The following is a 19,978-nucleotide window of genomic DNA, read 5'->3' on the forward strand; positions in this document are numbered from 1 at the left end:
ATACTCAGCTGTCTCATATTAAAATGACGCTTTAGCATTTGTTTCCTGTTAATTTTTTGTCACTTCTCTCTGGTTGGCTTATTGATTCTGTTCATAGTATTCCTGTATTAGATTGTCCTCTCCCTATCCCTTCTCCTGCAAAAATGCAAAATTCTGTTTGTGTATTGTATTATTGGCTAGTGCTTTACAAGACCTTTTTTTTTTTTTTTACTTTGAAATCCTTATTCTTTAATAATGTTTATTAATATTATCAGTGTTATCACAAAATTTATTACTGTAGACTTCTCAGAATTTTGTGTAGTTCGTATGTGGGTGTTGGACATGAAACATTTTGTATCAGTCTTCCATTATTGAGTAGCTTTAGATGAGTAATATGGAGACCTGGCTTGGTCTGGGAAAGAAAGCACTGACATACTTTGCACACCTCAAGCATGAAGAAATCAAGATTAAAAAGCAATAATTCTGGCCAAACTTCTTCCTGCCTAGAGTCCTTTTAAGCTTCCTAGAGGAAGCAGGTTACAGTTTATATTTGAAACAGATTTTCATAGTAAGACTGACAATTTAATTGGGCAGATTACTTATTACATTTCTGCTGAGCAAATACCTACAGACAGGCAGAGACTCTGGAAGAAGCAGGATGAATGGCAGCCATCCACAGGCTGCATTATTGCAATGCCAAAATCTGTTTCCTACAAAAAAACCACCATTGGAAACTTCTCCATTTCCCTATTTATTATCTGTTGCTGTATTTTGGTATTTCAGTATCTTAAATGTAGATCTAATAATCACAAGGCATGCCTCAAATTTTTCTCTGGTAGATCTAAATTCAGTTTTATAATGAATGCTATAATTATTACAGTTATATCTTTTATTAGCTTAGAAAATAACTTAATGTGTTGATATTTAATTAAGCGCTTTTATTTGCCTAATCTTTATTCATTAATTTAGATTTTAAAATGGGCTTTGCTTTTCTTTACTATTGAAAAAAATTTAATATCAACAGAGGATGGCTGTCAACTGGAGGAACACAGAGTTGGATGATCTAGTGCACCATGAGGAAGGAAATGTCACGCTAAATTCCTGAACTTGGATCTCCTGTTAGTGGGAAGAAGTTTCTTTTTTGCAATTTGGGCTGGTACAAGTGATTATCTAGTATTTGTTGAGATATTGTGTGATATGGTAAAGCAGCACTTTATTGCTTTAATTTTTTTATAGTTTTTTGATAAATAAAATGCTTTTTTTTTTTGGTGCTTTCCTCTGCTCCAGTGAGGCACACCAGTTTGTTAGGTGACTTGGCAGACAGGTGTGTCTGTTGGCATTTGGGGAGTGAAGTTTTGTGTGCTGTGTATCTTCCTCTTCTGGCTCTTTCTTCCATGTGCATGTTTTTATTAGCACAGGAGGTGTTTTGCTCACGGTTGTCATTCAGGAGCAGCCTGTATTGCTCTTATGAGTAGGGATAACGAAATCCGATTTCCAGAAAGCAGGTTGGAACGTGCTGTTTTTTGACACTGAGCTTACAATTTTTTGTGATAGTTTTGAAAACAGTCAGAAACAGATGATGTGAAATAGATTCAAGTACATGAAAACGCTGCTGCAGAACTGGATTTTTTTCTTCGTGGAATCTTTGTGCTCTGGGAAGCAACAAACCTGCTACCAACACTCTGTTGGTAGCAGAGCTTCTCCTCTGCACTACCATGAGGCATCACAGCTCAAAAAATATGTTTGGTACCTTATTTGTAAGAGGGTTTTAAAATACTAGGCTTTTGTGTTTTTAAACATTAGTCCCTCTTCCCTAGACTTTATGGGAAAGTGGGAACTGCTGCTACTGGAATGATGGTGAGAGACTGAGGCTTATCTTGTAGTGTTCTGTTTTGCCCTTCCTTAGAGCCACCTAATTGACTTCACTGGGCTTTGGATCAGGGTACCTCAAATTAAGAACAAACCACTTAATTGACTTGCAGAGTTCAATTTCTGAAGCAGGTTTCCCCAAGCTTCTACTCTGTTTCTAAATGAAGGTACTTGGAGGCAAGCCCAAATACTTCAAATATATGCTATAGGAATAAGTAAACATTGGTCACAGCAATTAAAAAATGCAATAAAAAGCGAATTCATTTGATAAGTGACTGTGGCAAGCAACCTCATGGGTGGAAATATGACTGTGGTGTTTTATTTAACATGCTCAAGTCTTTTTTTTTTATTTTATTTTTTCAGGGAGAAAGACCTCAATGCAAAGTTTATTATTTCAATGGAAAAAAATAAAACAACAATCACAAACTTAAAGGTGAGTAAACATAATTTAAAAAAGGAAGTTTTAACTGAGTAGCTGCCAAAATATGACTGGACAAAGCGATGGTGCTTACTGCACTGTGGAGAACAGCTCTTAGGTTTTAAAATACAGTGTTAAAACAATCTTTCTTTGGCGAAATAAACACCTGAAGAAAAGTACAAAGTTCAGTGTTTACAGAGCCATAGTGCTGTCTACTCTCTTATACGGATCTGAATCATGGGTCATCTGCCGCCACCACCTGCGACTCCTGGAACGCTTCCATCAACGCTGCCTCTGAACAATCCTAAACACACACTGGTCAGATTATGTGACCAACACATCTGTTCTAGAGCAAGCAGCAGTCACAAGTATTGAGGCCATGTTACTGAGAACACAGCTGTGCTGGGCAGGACACGTCTCAAGGATGAAGGACCACCGCCTCCCTAAGATCTTGCTTTGTGGTGAACTTGCCACCGGCTGCCGCAAGAGAGGAGCCCCAAAGAGAAGATACAAGGACTCCCTGAAACAACATCTCAGCCTTGGCCATATTGATCAACATCACTGGTCTACTCTGGCCTCCAATCGGGAGGCCTGGAGACACACCATCTATAACGCTGCTGCTGCCTTCGAGAACACACGCAGGATCACTCTTGAGGAGAAAAGACAACGCAGAAAGAATCGTGTCTTGCAGAATATTCCACCTAAGGAGTCTTTCTGCTGTGCCTTTTGCAATTGGACGTGTCTATCTCGTATTGGCCTTTTTAGCCACCAGCGTGCTTGTAACAAATGTGGGTAGAGCCCTTCCCAAATCTTTGTTCGTGAAGCCCAGCCATGATGGTGATGACGATGAAAACAGTCTTTTAGGGAGACAGGTTACACTGTTAACTTACTGCACTGTGGTTGTTTGAAAACCACCCTACAGTCTGTATCTCATCAGTTTTTCAAAGGTTTATCACTCTGGTCATTATTGATTTGGAAGATGAAAGCCAACAATAGAAGAGGTATGTGCCTGGTAGCTATTAAACCTTTGCTTCATGTAGAAAAAGTCTTCTAGAATTCCTGTGGAAATGAGCCAAACCCAAAGTACCCATCACTTGATCTAACATTTTGATGGTATATTTTAACAATATACTCTCAGCAAGAGAAGTCACACAGCAAATTGGTTTTTGCAAGATAGTTTCCAGTGACAAATACCTGAAAAGAAATTTCACTGTGTATGAGTTTCAGTGTGTAGTTTGTTCAGAGTGATTTGGATCACAGTGTGGTATTGCAGAAGTGTAGTGCCAGCTGTCATGTCTTGAGCTGCAGGTGTGTAACACCATTTTAATGATGACTCCACCTTGAAGTGCTGTTCACAGTGCAAAGGTCTCTCTGGCTCCTATAAATTATATATTTAGGATAATCCCTGATTGTAATAATGTCATATATGGGATTCATTTAACTGAATTTGAGTATTGTGACAAAAATGTACTGTGGTGGTTGGAGCAGAAAGCTAAAACACAAATTATTCCTGCTGTGCTGTTTTGTGACTTGACTATCCTTCTTGCTGAAGGGCATATCTGTTGCTAATTATATCAGTGCTGTTGGAATAATAGTCTGACCTGTCATCATAAATTTCTAAATGTGTATAGCCTCATGTTAAATTTACATTCTGGTTATTTATTGTCAAATGTTTTTAATTACTTCATCAGCATGTATTGTACCAGCTCTTTTTTCTTTTTTTAATAGGTACCAGAGGGTGCTACTGGAGACACAGGACGAGAAAGAACGAAGACATTTACCTATGATTTTTCCTATTTCTCAGCAGACAGTAAAAGTCCCAGCTTTGTTTGTCAAGAAATGGTAGGATTTCTGAATGTTAATAATTGATCTTTTTCCTTTCCCTTTTCTTTGGCTTGAAATCATTCCATGAAACTTCTTTCCATTAAAAGTGCTTCTTGTGTAATTTAGAGATTCCTTACGTACCTGAGAGTTTGAAGTTCGCTTTGTTTACTTTTTTTTTTTAATTTATCTAACAATGTAAGTGCTGTGTTTTCTAATCCAGCAGACTAAATGCCTTCTTTCAAGTTCTCTTGTCTGATTTGTCTTGTAAGGTCAAGTTAGAAAACATCTCGGAGCACTGAATTTGGTTTTGAAAAACTTTTTAGAAAAAAATCACTTTTGAGAAACAAGCATATATCTTTAATTCACTTAGACAGAAACATTCTTCTTATCTGATTGAAGTGGTTTTTTCTTTTTGTCCAAAAGTCTTGGTACACATTGAAGGAGATTCTTTTTTCTCCTCCCTTGAGCATTCAGCTTGGGAAAGGACAAAACTGTCTTTCTTCCTGCACACTCAGAAGAGAAAATCAGACTCAGAGCTATAGGAATTATTCAGATGAACAGACAGACCCTCCCTGACCTCTCATTTCATGTGAACATTGAACCTTTCTGCTGTTTGACATTCCCTAATAAATTTGTTAAATGAAATTCAAGTGATTTGTGATTGCTGTCTTCTCTTTTGGTTTTGGTGCTTGTAAGCTTCAAGTAAGAGTATTTCTTTCCCCTTAAAATAATGCAAGGGTTTGCTGAATATCCTGTAAGCCAGCTGGGTACCTACCTTTTTGGTATGTACTTCATCTGTTCTGTAACCCCTGAAATCAGGGATACTGTAATGGCTAATCCTAAAAAGGCTTACATTTAAAACTAATCATAAGAAACAATAAGTTGAAGCCATTTTTAAATATTTAGGAGAATTACAAGCTTTGCCATCATATATATATATCATGACTATAATTGATAGGGAATTTATACATGAAATTTCTCTATTAACCATCACTTATAGTGGTATGTCCTCTTATTTTCTGAAAGCTTCTTTCTTATTTCACCAACTATTAGTTGGTTTCATTCAAACATTTGATCATGTATATTCTTAAACTTTTTGGATTGTTATTTCTTGATGATGTTCTTTTAAGTAACACGTTTTTTCTATATTTTCTGAAATATCAAGAAGTATACATTTATTTGGGCCTTGATTTAGAACATCCTGATTACCTCAGCACTGTGGCAAATTGAAGTAATAATGTATTTGCATTCAATGATTGGAATCCAAGTTTCTAGTGAATGTTTTTAAGCAGCCATTTCAGACCATATGGCTTTGCTAGAACTTTAGCAAATGCATTAAGTTCAACATGCAGAGAGGTATTTATTTATTCTAATTAAAGCAGCTTTGATCTTGTATTTTTCTGCCTTGATTCTACCTGAAGCTTGAGATTTTATTTGTGGTTCTACAGACACAACAAATATTTGCCTTAAGTTTACTCATAGAAATTGATGAGTGTCTCAGCTTAATATTACTTAGTTTCATGAAAATGCACATAATTCTCAGTGGTAGCTGATCAGCATATTCTCAAACTCTTTCTGATATGGAGGAGCACATCTCCATAAAAATAGTTTTAGTCATATATCAATGCGTATTTGCAAAAATCTGCAATATGTATTGTAAAAGTAGTGGCAGAAATTCTTCTTAAGCAGCAATTGTGGCTTAGATTTATGGATATTTAATTCTTGGATCCTCTAGGTAGCTGTTTCTTTACCTCCCTTTAGATACTTCTAGAAAGCTGTGTTGGACAAGACCTCATTAGAGGAAGCCCTGGAAGAGAGTCATTGTGTTGTTTGGCTCTTGCTGTTACAATGCAAGTTATTTCCAGAATCTGTGAAACAATGGAGTTAATTCTTGTTAAAACAGCAAAGGAAAATTGAATGCATACAAGTAGATATCCAAGTTGTATCCTGTGTTGATGTCCCAATTTCCACATATAAGTGATAAATTAAATTTCACTTTTCAAAGTTTTTCCTTTTGGTGCCATTTTGCCTCTGTTTCAGAGGGGGTCAGGTTAAGGAAAGACCAGTATAACTTGTCTGAGTCTGGAGTCTAATAGAAAAAAATGAATTAAAATGCCCATATAGGGTTGGCTGCAGCAGCCTTGAGCCATGATTTCTTTAAAGCTGATTAGTAGTGATAGGATGATAACAATAAATCCTAAACATGGCTTAGATGTCCATGTTCAATATGCTGCTGTTAGTGTGTCCCACAACCCTGGACCACCTCCTTCATCCTTACTGGCAAGAGTGTGAACTTCTCTTGCACCCACATAAATATTGTTGTTCAAGTACTGCTTTAATTACAATGTGTGCAGCACATTGAAAATAAAAGTTTTTAAACCATAGAAGCCCAGTTCCTAAACAAATGCTATGCAAGCTATTGTTTTCTTGTGTTATTAATTTTATATTTAATTGAAAGACTTTGTAGTTAAGCTCTTATCAAGTTGCTGCAGAATTTCCAGTTTACTGCAGCAATGGCATAGGAGAAGGGCATCTTTCATTCACATTCATCTTGCCATGGAATCAGATTGATCTTGGTTGTTGGTAATGCAGTTGCCTGGTGCCCTTTTTTCACGATTGTTGGACTTTTCCATTTGAAAGGCAGAAAAATAAATGAAAATCTGTCTAATACCACATGCCCCATTAATGTGCCTTGTAGATGCAAAATATGCCTTAGTATTCAAAAATTAAAATGGGGATGGCAATTTGCCATCAAGCTTCTTAGTTTGTGTTCCTGACAGAGAAACAAATAGAATTTTGACATTCACTGCCCTTTTGTGACAAACCAGTGTCCCATCCTAACAGTGTCTTTTCTTGTAACCTGTGCATTAAGCCTTTGTGTTTGGACAATATTGACTGTAACTATCCTGTGTACTACCTCAAATCACTTTGCAAGGTATACATAGATTTTTCAAAGGGAAAATTCAGTCAAAAATTCAGTAGTGCATAAAAGCTTGGTCCAAATGATGAGGTAACAACTTGAGTATAGTGAAAAAGAGGGGAAAGAATAAAGGAGCTTTGGCTGAGCTTTATACTCTTTCTCTTTGAGAAGTGTAACTGGTTACAGCATTTGAACTGCTTTGCTCAAGGGAAGGTCAAGTGAAGTATTCCAAAGGCATGTTTGCAACTGAGGATTGGTGATTAAGGAAATTACCCAGCATTCTTTCCAGGGAGAGGCAGCGTGATTATACTGTGTATGTGCAATTCACTGTTAATAATGGCTTGTTCTCCTTGGCTAATTTCAACCACACATAGTGCAGATGAGTAGCCAAACTGTGTGAAGCATCTATGAGTTCTTGAAAATCATGTCTAGATCGGGAGACACAGACTTATATTGCGAGAGAAATGCTGCACCGAGTGTTGCTCCTTGCTCAGCAGACCAGGGAAGGGTATGGTTCAAAAGGAGGGGTAATGATAATGAAAGGTCAGGAGTCTGTAAGGGATATTGGAGCCAGTATTGCAGAGGAAGGTGGTGAAGGCACCTGGTGAGAGCTGAATCTAATAGGTGAGAACAGAGTCCCATATTATGGGATGTGGAAGAGGGATTGTTACTAGTTTTTACATGTTGAGGGCAAAAGAGAAGGGATTAGCTGATGAAAGAGAAAGCGAGTTTCCATGTTTGCCAACCTAAAAAGTATTGGTATGTAAAAGCCAGTTAGGAAGAAAATACAAGGAAGGCCATATTCTTATACTTGATTAGAGCAAAAAACCAAAACCAACCAACCAAAGTCCTCCAAAAAGACAAACAAGAAACTGGCAGGATCACTGAAATGTTTCCTTTTGAGAAGGGACTGCATAACTGCAGAACGTGGAGAGTTGGCAAAGATACAAAATGTGAGTAGGTATTAACAGTAAGGGAAAATGAATGAAGTGGCTGAGATTGCTGAAAGAAATTGGAGCTATACAAAAAGCATTTTTTTGTTCTTTGGAATGCAGGTAGATCTCTGACAGAAAAAGAAGTAAAAAATAAACTACTGCAATGCTGTAAAGTAGATCTGGTAGTAAGACTTAATATTTTCTTTGAAGTATTAATTTCCTCTCCTATAGTAAATATCACTGGAGTTTGCCATTGTATTGTGGTTTTGTTAAAGATTTGTCACGCTGGACTGATGACAATTTTTTTTTCCCCAAGCTTTCATTGACTTAAAAAGCTTTATTTGTTTTTAGGTTTTCAAAAATCTTGGTATGGATGTGCTTAAATCTGCCTTTGAAGGTTATAATGCCTGTGTTTTTGCATATGGACAGACTGGATCTGGGAAGTCCTACACCATGATGGGAAATGCGGTAAGTTGTATTTTCCTAGAATCTTAGAATACCAGATCGAAAGGCCCTCAAGGATCATCTGGTCCAACCTGTCTTGGCAAAAGCACAGTTAGGATGGCCCATTACCCTGTCCAGCCAAACCTTACAAATGTCTATCGTGGGGGAATCCACCACTCCTCTGGGGAGGTAATGATCTTTGTGGTTCCCTTCCAACTTGGCATATTCTGTGATTCTGTGATTATTTCAATTGCTGATTGTTCTCATGTTCAATCATATTCTTCCCAAGAGTAACTTGTATCCATTACCACTGGTCTTTTGCATGTGACTCCTTGTAAATGGGGAGTTTCCATATTCTTTGTAGCCACGCTTTAAATACTGGAACATGGTTACAAGGTCTTCCCTGAGCCTTTTCTTCTCAAGGCTCAACAAACCAGCTCTCTCAGCCTTTCCTCACGTGGCAGCTTCCCAGTCCTTCGGTCATCCTTGTGGCCCTTCTCTGAACCCTCTGCAGCCTGTCCACGTCTTTTTTGTGTGGCAGAGACCAAAGCTGAACACAGTATTCAGTTGTGGCCTGACAAGTGCTGAGTAGAGTGGGATAATGACTTGTTTATCTCTGCCCTTGTTGATGCAACCCAGCGTGGGTTTCTTTGCTTTCTTTGCCACACTATTCACTCATATTGTACTTGCTGTCCACAAGATGCCCAGGTCCCTCTCCATAGAGCTGCTTCCCAGCCAATAGATCCTGGATTATGTTTTCCCAGGTGCAATACCTTACGTTTGTCTTTGTTGAACTTCATAAGATTCTTGTTAGCCCACTATTCCAGCCTATCCAGGTCTTCCTGCAGGGTGGGTCTCCCTTCTGAAGTGTCAACTTCCCCATTCAAGTTTGGTGTCCTTGTCAAACTTTGTCAGGATACACTTGAACCCATCATACAGGTTATTTAAGAAGATATGTCAGACCCAAAATTGGTCCCTAAGGGACCCCAATCGAGACAGGTTGCCAGTTAGAGAAGGAGCTGTTTCTCACCACCCTCTGGGTGCAGCCTGTCAGCCAGTTCCCACCCACCACACAGACCCCTTGTCTAGATCATAATGCATCAATTCCTTTAGGAGCAGGCCATGGGAAGCCATGTCAAACATCTTGGAGAATTCCAGGTAGACAATGTCCACTGCTTGCCCCACATCAACTGAACAGGTGTATTTTTTTATTCTGTAGCCGTGAATTAATATTATGTTATTGCAGGAGCATGTTTTTATGGAATTATTAATACTGCTTCTGACCCCCATGTATCACACCTTCTAGTAGTAATCAGAGTCTTTAGAAGCTCTTTTATAGGAAGATATTACAGTTGGAAGAAGTCTCTTTAAGTAATGCTCATTATTTTGGACAAAACCCAATAATTTTTGTTCAGTAACAAACCTCAAAATTTCAAATGTTACTGCTGATTTTCTATGTCTAGATCAAGATAAAAAAAAAGATACTGATTTTTTGGGAACATGAAGGACCAGCTCTTTCTGAAGAGATGCGCTTTTTAGACCTCTTTTGAAGAGAGAGAAGACTAAAATAAGTCCTTGACCCCTGTTTAGAGAAGGCTTTCGGGTGAGGAACAGAAACTGGGGATGAGAGTAGTTCAGCACACCCTTATGAGATGATACAGTAGTTTTAATTTTAAGGATTAGGCCCTGTTGAGCACTGCAGTGAAGACCCTGGAAGAGGAAGGTGTGATAGGAGGAGTATTTCATAGTTTATGAGTAAAGGATGGGAGTGGTTTCTTGCAAATGCCTCCATGACTGTCCAAGGAGAGAGAGAACACACTAAACTGTTGGGAGTGGAGCAGTTTAAAAAGGCTGACTGATGAAGCCTGTTTGCCAGGCAGCCTCTGCAGGTTTCATTCTTTAGTCCTTGGGAGAAGAAATATGTTGTATCTTTTCCCGGTAGAAATGAAAAGGGGAATATTGCCACTTGTCCTTCCTTATATAGATCACTCTTCTGAAATGTGGTAAGATTGGGCACTTTGCACCTCCTCTAGCTTAGGAGAGTAAATTAGCTGTAAATCTTTTTCTTTCAGTTGCCACAAAATAAGTAGCTTTATATTTAACTTCAATATCGTAAGCAGAATAGACTTTTGTAACCAGAAAAGATGTTATGACCTAGATGTGGATTTCTATTTCAGAAATTTATAAAAGTGACATTTTTATGAGACTACCTCACTATATGTAATGACTGTAATCATCAAGACATTTTGCAAATGAATAGGTGCTGAAGTTTGTTTGACATTATTCAATAATAAAGGTCTAATCTTCTTGCCATGATACATAAATACTTTAATCTGGCTTTGTACAGAGCGCATATAAAATATAGTCAGCTGGCAAGTTAAATGCTTGAAAATTGATGGCCCTGTCAGTGAGACTACAGTGCTATAGGAAAACTTGAATTGGAAATAAATATTCTTTTTTCCCCGCTTCTCTTTAAAAAGTCTAGAGTCTTTAAAAAGTCTGGATTCTATTCTCATTTTGCTTTCAATATCTGCTGTTCTCGGTGCTGCGAGGCTTCTCCTGCAATTCTGTGTGCAGTAATCACTTCAAGAGTTATTCTAATGGGTCTACATATCTCTTGAGCAGGGATACTGAAATGAACAGAGATCTATAAAATATGATCTATCAGGAAAGTCAGACCTGTGTATGCAGAGAAGGGAAGACTATGAGGGAATAAAAGTCTCCCAAGACATGAAAGGTTACTGCAGAAAGGAAGGGAATAGTTTGTTCCCTATGGTCAAGGTAGATGGGTAAAAACCAGTACATTTAAACTGCAGTAAGAGTTTTCTGGTTAGGTAGCACAGAAGGACAATAGGCTTTTAATGGGAAAATTCAACTCTGGATGAACTACCTATTTTGGTTCTCCCGATTTCCATGTCTGGAAACTCTGTAGCTCAGAAAGAAAAAAAGTTTAAGATGTAGTTGATCCTGCCTTGGAGATGTAGGAGGTGAAAATGGAGAAAATGTTTAAATATAGTTTCTAATAAAGAGCGTACATTCTATAAGTTGTACCTTTTACTGATACAATATTCTGGGAACTGTGTGTTCTTCTGTGGCAGTTTGAGCCACATTCGAAATCTAAAATCCAATTTTTAGGCTTCCCCCACCCCTTCTCAACAATTTATCCTAACACTGGAGAGAAACTTTCAGGCCAGAGGCTTCTGTAGGGGAAGGGGGAAGTATATACATTTATTTACACAAATAAATACTATACAAACTAAAGGCAACTATATAAATATATATATATATATATTACATTACTATCAGTCAGTCCTTTCAAGCCCCTCCTTTAACTTTAGTCCAGGAGCAGCCTTTAAGGCTGATATGTAACAGTCTGCCGTGGGAGTGTTCTGGGCTCCTGAACACTCCCCTCTCACCAAGTTCTAGTTGTTTGTTGTAGTCTCTCCTCCTCATGAAGTCCAGGAAGATAGCTTTGAGTCCTTGCTCTTCTGCTGTAGTGATTTCTCCCTCTCAGTGTCTCACCTCAGTCCGTAGGCTGCTGTAGTGTAGCGTAGCTTATCAAGTGTCCACATCCTGGAATCTTCATTCCTCCACATCAGTTCTCAGCTGCCCCCGGTCAGCTTCGGCAGGCAGCTCCTGAGCTCTTGGCTCGTCTCCAGTTTCGCCTGGGACTCTTCTCCCGAGCGCCGAGCTGATTTATCAGCCCGTCCACTTGGCTCTGCTCAAGTGCTGAGCCTTAAAATCCACCCCCCACCAGCCTAAATGCAGTGAGGGGAAAAAAGCCCCCCTCTACAGCTTCACTGCAGAAAAGGAGGGGGAAGAGGGCTTGGCTACAAAGCCTACCTCTCTCCTCTTACCTCAGGTGCTGTGAATCTCTTCCTTCACAGCACACACTCCAAATGCTGACTCTAACTCTAGCCAGAGGCTGAGTTGGGGGGTCGCAGGGCTCCCCTCTCCCCACCAGAGGGGAAGAGAGGGAGCCCAGCCACCCCCTGGCCTTGTCCACCTACACGCAGCAGACTCCAACAGCAAAACAACCAAGACTGAACTGCCAACAGCTTCCGGTGCTGTGATATGTGATTTTGAGCAGAAGCGAACAACATGAGTGGTGATTGGCTCTCCAGGGAACACTGCCCTGGCACCCAATCACCTCTGAGCCCCCCCAGCCTCTCAGGGGGGCCAGTTTCAAACTATGACATCTTCCTTTCTCATCACTATATTGCTATGGTTGAAGTTACTCAATTAGAGCTAGTACTTCATATTTTAAGCAGTTGCTAAACTATGTCAGGCATTAATGATTTGCCTAAAACTTTGTGATAGATCTTTCATGTATTTTTCCTTAAGCTTTAATTAAAACTATTCAGGTGTTTCCAAGCATGAGATGAAAGAAAAGTCTTTTTCCTCTTTCTGTGTTTAAAAAAAATTAATATAAAACATATGTGGGAATTTCCAACACCGACCCCTGAAACTTTACCTGGAAGTAGAGATTGATAATTGATACATATTGGGAAAGGCTGCTCCTCTGTTGCCAAAGGCAACTGTCTCAAAAGAAAAACCTGATTATTCTGCAAGTTTCTCCCTTTATCTAGGAGGTGTTTTTTTTATTTTAACCCAAGGTGCTGTCATCTGAACAGCTAGGTATGAGAGGAGGAGAGAAGATATTATTATTTCAAAGAATGAAGGCTGGTTTGAGAAAGATAGCAAGGCTCTGATTAAAGGAGGAAGAAGTTGGAAAAGGGTAAAATGGAGTGGTAGAGTATGATTAAAAAAGAAGTGACTGAATGATCATTGGGAATTATATCTAGCCAAAGGAAAGAGAAAGAGGAGCTCAGAGATGGCACCTGGAAGATGTTTGCTGGGACAGAGAATGAGGACAGAGGGACTAGTGTGGGAGCAGACTGGAGCGAGCTTTGGCAAAAAGGGTTGGATTTCATGTGGAGGTCCAAGTAGAAGAGAAATCTTTGCCCAAGGAACACTTGCCCTGTCAGAGTCTGGTGCAGGGGAGTCCACTGGCTTCGTGTTGTCCTGCTGCCAGTTACCTGTAGAATCCCACCAGGCAAATTCTTAGATGCCTGGAGTGCCTGGGCTGTGTTCACGTTGGACGTTTGGTCTGATTTGTCCTAATTTGCCTCCTGCTTAATTACAAGGCCCCTGACTCAAGGCACAAGAGCATTTCTTGCCTCAGCAGTGAATAGAATTAGAATTAGTCCATCACATCAGATCTCTTACGCATTTTTAGACTGCAGGCAAATTGTATCTGACAGACTGTTTTGTAAGCTGCTTCTGAGCCTGGAGCTCTGAGCCCAAAGCTCATGTGTATGTATATGTCCTCTCCCTTTATTCCTGGGAGCCGTGGCTCTGAAGGAGTAGCTGCAGCTGTCCTGAAGTGATGGGAATGAGGTATGCTCAGCAGGTAGTTGGTCATCTGCCTCATCAGACTTGGTAGGAATGGGGCAGCTGGGAGCATGTGGCCCCTTGTCAGATGAGACCAGAGCTGCATGGCCCTCTGCTGCTCCTCTCTGCTGCTGGGGAAAAAACCTTGTAGCTTACTGTTTGGCTGGAAAGGGCACTCCCTGGAGCAATGGGAAGAGGAGAGCTCCATGCTAAGTCTCTGGGTATCTCAGTGGTAGCTGCTGCCTGCAGTCTGATGTGTTTGACATCAGTGGTGGAGCAACAGCCTCACTGGGAGGAGGCTGAATTCTCCAGTGCCAGCTTAACCAAGAAGCTGACATCCTGCTGCTGCTGTGTTAGTTGAAGTAGCAAGGACCCCGTAATGGATAGTTGCAGCCCTGCTAGTAAACCACAGTCTGTAGGGAGCTGTGAGGAGAAATAGTTTTTTTCAGATTGCTTACTTAAACCACTTCATGGATAAAAGACCCCTCTTTAACTGCAGAGTCAAACATTCAGAAGTTAAATATCAAATTTAATTTAGCAGCGTTGTGGGATACAGTGAATGTAGGTTAAATTTTGTTGTTGTGTGCTAATTTATCCAGAGGATCTGCTGCATCTTTCAAGACAGGAAGGACTGTGAGCTGGGGATGGGGGTGTTGAATGAAAATGGCTCATGTGTATGGCTCTTGTCCTATTCTCTGTAATTGTTGCCAGGTCCACAGAGAAGCAGTTAGATAAGATACTAGTGAGATAAGGCAGTTCATGTGTTGCTATGAGGAGCCAGTTTCTGCCTTAAACTGGTTTTGAATTATTCAAGCTGAATGAGAGGGACAAAACATATTGCAATAGCAAAGAAATGGAGCTAGTGTATACATTCTGCACACACAAGTGTTAAAGTGGCAAGCTGACTGCAATTAAATAAAAGGCAAGCTAGTATTTCCTGAAAAGTTTTGATTTTCCCCCTTTTTCTGGATGCTGAGACTCTCAACTTGTGACCTTGGGTTTTACTTTTCCAAAATATATTGTGCATGCATATATGACCTTGGAAATAAGAATGGTTGTTGTTGCAGGGTGATGCAGGTTTGATACCTCGAATTTGTGAAGGATTGTTCAGCAAAATAAGTGAAAAAACAAAGCGGAATGAGGCATCCTTTCGAACAGAAGTCAGGTAGGTCTTGGCGTGTTAGCAGTTCCCAGGTTATCAAACTTATTTCAGTTACAACCACCCTGTTTCACTTTATCTCTGAGAAAAGTGTGTGTTCTTCAAAAATAACTTTCTACGCTTGGCCTCAGTCCTATAATTGATTTTTGTTGGCAGTCATAGTCCAAATGCACAGCACTTGTAACTTCAGCCCAAGAGCTGAGCATTTTGCTTCATTTAAATGACAGTGAAAATGTTTTTGCTACTGGACAACATCTTCCTTATTTTTACCCTTTATTTCAGACTGACATTAGGAGATCTTGATCTTGCTGATGTCTGCTTCCTTTCCACTTGCTTCTTGCTTTTTTGGCTTTTTTCCATCTGATATAATAAGTTGTAGTCATTTCTATCTTAAGCCAGCTTTGGATCTGTTTTCTTTCTCCCAGCCTCTTGCCTTCAAACACAGTGTTCACGTGAGTTTCCTTTTTTAAAGACTCTTGAATCAGTCAGTGGCTTTTTATTCTTTCTCTTTCAGTTATCTGGAAATTTATAATGAACGTGTGAGAGATCTTCTCAGAAGGAAGTCATCAAAAACTAATAATTTACGAATACGAGAACATCCAAAAGAAGGGCCATATGTTGAGGGTAAAAACACTTTCAGTGTTCTACGCTGGATATTTTACTACCTTCATATATCCTAAAGTGTGATGTCTAATTGCATAGGGCATTTTATCTTTTAAAATATAAATGATGATCAATACAGTGCTTTGCTTTGGTAAAAAGCATGAAAGGAATAGCCTCTCATTTTGCATCTCTACTTGCTTTCGCAATTCTAATATTATTATGTAGGTTTTTTACCTATAAATTTATAACATTTTAAAATAGTGTTAAGAGATGCAATTGGTTTTAATAGTTTGTTGACTATAATTTATAAATATTAAAAGTTTAGGAACCTATTAGGATCTAATTGTCTTATTCTGTTCTCTACCAGGGAAGGTTCATGTCTCTTGTGGGATTATGCTCATGTTATTGTACTAAATAATTTAGTAAGATTGCATATTTTTTTCTTATTTACTGTAAATGTGTGAGTTGTCTGCTATTCACATAAGGCCTCATTTCTTTCCTTAAGTGACGATTGGAGCAATACTTTGCAGTAGTGAGGGTAATTTGAATCTTTTTGTAAAGTAAAATCAAATGCATGTATGAGCACACTGTAACACTCTGCTTTTCTTTAGACTTGTCTAAGCATTTAGTGCAAAATTATACTGACGTAGAGGAACTTATGGAAGCAGGAAATATAAATAGGACAACGGCTGCAACTGGAATGAATGATGTCAGTAGCAGGTCTCATGCCATTTTCACAATCAACTTCACTCAGGTAACAAAACCAAACGAAACTCCCTGGAGAGATTTGACACATTTCCTCAGAGCATAGTGATCTTTTTGTTTATATGTAGTAAACTCCTTTTCAATGACTCCTGCTCTTCATCATTGTTTTTGGGTGTGCTTTTTAGACAGTCCATGGATAACCTGCTGGATGCAGAGAACGCAGCATAGAAGCGGTTCCCTCTCCTGTCAGAACTTTGCCTGTCTCCACCCAAACACACAGCACACACACACAAACTCCCGTGCACCTTCTGTTCACTAATGATGAGTTGCTTATTGCAAAGCTTTCAGAAGAGGATGAGAGGCAGGCAGCAAAAGGTTTTGTTCTATTGTTGTACTGCGAAAGTAGAAGGACGTTTGAAACAGGGCAATCTCAGTTGATTTGTCTGAAATGAGATAAAAAATTAGGAGGAAACCTCAGTTAAAAACATAAAAAATTGCAATTGTCACTTGGAGGTGGAGAAGAAATGGAGTGTAAATGTCTGTTCATGCTACAACTTGTTGAAAGCTAAATATGAATATAAATGTTACAAGCTTAATGAAATGAATGCAGCACATGTTCATTGTGCATCATGTAAATTCCAACTCAGTGTCACTGCTTGTCTGTAAGTGGCTAGGAAGTTGCAAATATTACAATTTAAAGAAATAATATGGAAGTTATACAGCAATTCATTTTCAAATACCTTTCTCTGGCAACTCTAATACACCCATCTTCTGAAGCTCTTGCTATTGTAAATAAGTTAAATTCAGTTGTGTCATGAAAAAGGCCACTTAATTGGATTTAGTAAAATTGCAGCATTTCATAGCTTAACATACTTTTCTTTGTTTGTTTGTTTTTTTCTGTAGGCTCAATTTGATTCTGAAATGCCTTGTGAAACTGTTAGCAAGATTCATTTGGTAGATCTTGCTGGAAGTGAGAGAGCAGATGCCACTGGTGCCACAGGGGTTAGATTAAAGGAAGGAGGGAATATTAACAAATCTCTAGTTACTCTGGGAAATGTAATTTCTGCCTTAGGTGAGTCTCCAGTTTTTGTACTTGTCTGTCTTGAGGTTTTTTTAGTCATGAAATACCTTTCTGTTTATTTACTTACACAAATAGTGGCCTAACACATACTGGTTTTGAAAATGAATAAAAATACATAATTGCTTTTTTTCTACCTCCACATCACAGCTGATTTATCTCAGGATGCAACAAATCCACTTTCAAAGAAGAAGCAAGTATTTGTGCCTTACAGGGACTCTGTGTTGACTTGGCTGTTGAAAGATAGCCTAGGAGGAAACTCTAAAACTATAATGATTGCCAGTAAGTGTTTTTAAATTACTTTTTTTGCATTATAAAGAGTTTGTGCTTAATAGGAGTGGCTATAAATATTTAGATTCCAGATGTTTTGTTAAGGCAGAACATTGTTTCCACATACTAATGGTTTCTTTCTTTCTGAGCTTTCTGGTAACACTCTGTCATTACTTACACTCTTTAGAGTGTAAGTAAGGCTTTGTGCATCCAGTCAGTACTAATTTGTGAATCAGTTTGCTATTCCAAACTGTGTTGCTTTTTGTTGCATTGGTAGCAGAAACAGCCTGTTCTCTTTTGACATTCTGTGGGGAAGACTGTCATTTTTATTTACTTTACTGAATGCACACAGTGTTTTAACTTTTTGTCTAAATTTAATTATTTATGATCAGTCATCTTGCAAACTTCTCCTTTTTACCTGTAGGATGATCTGTAAGGATCCTTTGGTTTAAAACCCTACCTATGACGTGTATTGCAGGTTTGTCAACAAATTGAAATGGGAATTCCATTCCCAAAACCCCCAAGTGAAGCCAGGAGGATGTTTAAGGGCAAGAGAGGATGTTGGATGTTGGAGATTGTGGAATCACAGAATGGTTTGTGTTGGAATAGAGCTTAAAGATAGTCTAGTTCCACCCCTCCTGCCATGGGCAGGGAAACCTTCCGCTAGACCAGGATACCTAGAGCCCCATCCAACCTGGCCTTGAACACTTCCAGGGTGGGGAATCCACAGCTTCTCTGGGCAACCTCTTTTGGTGTTCCTCCTTGTCCTATCACTATCTATTGTGTAAGAAGTCGCTCTTCCCCTTTTTTATAAGCCCCCTTTAAGTACTGAAAGGTTGCAGTGAAGTCTGTCTGGAGCCTTCTCTTCTCCAGGCTGAACAACCCCATCTCTCTCAGTCTGTCTCCATAACAGAGGTGCCCCATCCTTCTGATCAACTTCATGGCCCTCATCTGCACCCAGTCCAACAGGTCAACATCTTGTGCTGAGGACTCCAGATCTGGGTGCAGCACTGCAGATGTGGTCTCACAAGGGCAACGTAGAGGGAGAGAATCACCTCCCTGGACCTGCTGTCCCCACTGGTTTTGATGCAGCCCAGGATGCAGTTGGCTTCCTGGGCTGCAAGCACAGAATGCCAGCTCATGTCCAGCTTTTCATCCACCAAAAAGAAATCCCCAAGTCCTTCTTCACAGGGCTCCTCCCAGTGAGTTCTTTTCCCAGTCTGTACTCATGTCTGGAATTGCCCTGACCCAGGTGCCGCACCTTGCACTTGGACTTTTACCTCATCCTCCCTTGGGACCACTTACCAAGCTTGTCCTGGTTCCCTTGTGAAAAGAAGACCAACTCTGAAACTTCTCTCTCGCTTTGCTGCTCAAGTGAAACGTGGTCTCAACTGATGCAGTCCTCTTCTGGGGAATGGTAGGAGAGCAGAAATGAGGGAATAAAATGCATCACATCAAATTCTGTTTCTTCAGTCACTTTGCTACAGTCAAATTCTCTGGATAGCAGTTCCTTGTTGCATGACTTAGGAGATGTTTTTGGAATCCATGCCACTTCTTTTCCTCAGGCTAATCATAGTAGTGCCAACAGAAGATCTGGACCAGACTCAGCATTGCCTTTCTGGCTGTTTAAGTAATGCTGTGCTGGCAACTTTCTTCTTGATGCTTTTTTTGCAGTTACATGGTTGAGTAACTTTTTTTTTTTTTTGACACAGGGATTGGGAAGAGAAGTTTTAGAAACACAGTGAGCTTTCAGTGCCTGTACTAATGATTACAGTGCCCAGCTTCTTTTTCAGCTACTTCCCCATCTATTAGTGATGCCTCTGTGAGGCAGAGCCCTGATGGTTGATCTTTTCTCCAGCAGTAACTCTACTGGTAACGTGGCTGAATTGCCTAACAGAGCCTGACAAGCTGTCTGGATAAGTTTGGCCTGCCTTTTCTGTAACTAAGCACAAAAACATGCAGGAAGATCATTTCAAACTGTAGAAAAGGCTGTTATAAAAATACATCCGATTCTGATTTGTCATATTTCTATAACGTATTGTAACATCCTTCGAGAAAGAGAATAATTGAGTAGTGGAGAAGAGACAGTAGATAAAGCAGGGAAGTGATAGTGTGAGCTAGGGGAAGTGTAGTCTGTTGCCAGGTGCATCTCCCATAATTCAGGGAGTCTCTGTGACAAAAAGAATATTTATTACTGTTGAGAGAATGAGAAAGGACAGAATATTTTAGTTACTTGATTATTTTTTCGGATGTTTTCATTGCCTGATTCTCTGAGTCTCTTGTTCAGTTTGATCATTAAGATTTCTGGTCCCTCATCATTTCTGGATGGTGTTTGCTTCTGTGTTTTTGCTCATATATTTGGATGCAGTCATTATCTTTT

General features: G+C 39.5%; 1 protein-coding gene across 11 annotated transcripts in view; it reads left to right on the forward strand.

Moving 5' to 3' along the window:
* The window catches only part of KIF16B (kinesin family member 16B), a 141,141-nt gene that overhangs the window by 13,365 nt on the left and 107,798 nt on the right, over positions 1-19,978 (forward strand). For all 11 annotated transcript variants that reach the window (XR_001875482.1, XR_001875483.1, XM_017818932.1 and 8 more), the window contains 8 exons: positions 2,212-2,281; positions 3,995-4,108; positions 8,297-8,413; positions 14,851-14,948; positions 15,457-15,566; positions 16,157-16,299; positions 17,154-17,322; positions 17,479-17,610. Coding sequence is in view for 9 of the 11 variants with exons in the window: in XM_017818932.1 (XP_017674421.1) it covers positions 2,212-2,281; positions 3,995-4,108; positions 8,297-8,413; positions 14,851-14,948; positions 15,457-15,566; positions 16,157-16,299; positions 17,154-17,322; positions 17,479-17,610 (953 nt within the window). In the remaining 2 variants the exon portion in view is untranslated. The remainder of the gene's footprint in view (positions 1-2,211; positions 2,282-3,994; positions 4,109-8,296; positions 8,414-14,850; positions 14,949-15,456; positions 15,567-16,156; positions 16,300-17,153; positions 17,323-17,478; positions 17,611-19,978) is intronic.

The sequence above is a fragment of the Lepidothrix coronata genome, unplaced genomic scaffold (genome assembly GCF_001604755.1).
Source record: "Lepidothrix coronata isolate B3197 unplaced genomic scaffold, Lepidothrix_coronata-1.0 Scaffold71, whole genome shotgun sequence".
NCBI classification, from domain to species: domain Eukaryota; kingdom Metazoa; phylum Chordata; class Aves; order Passeriformes; family Pipridae; genus Lepidothrix; species Lepidothrix coronata.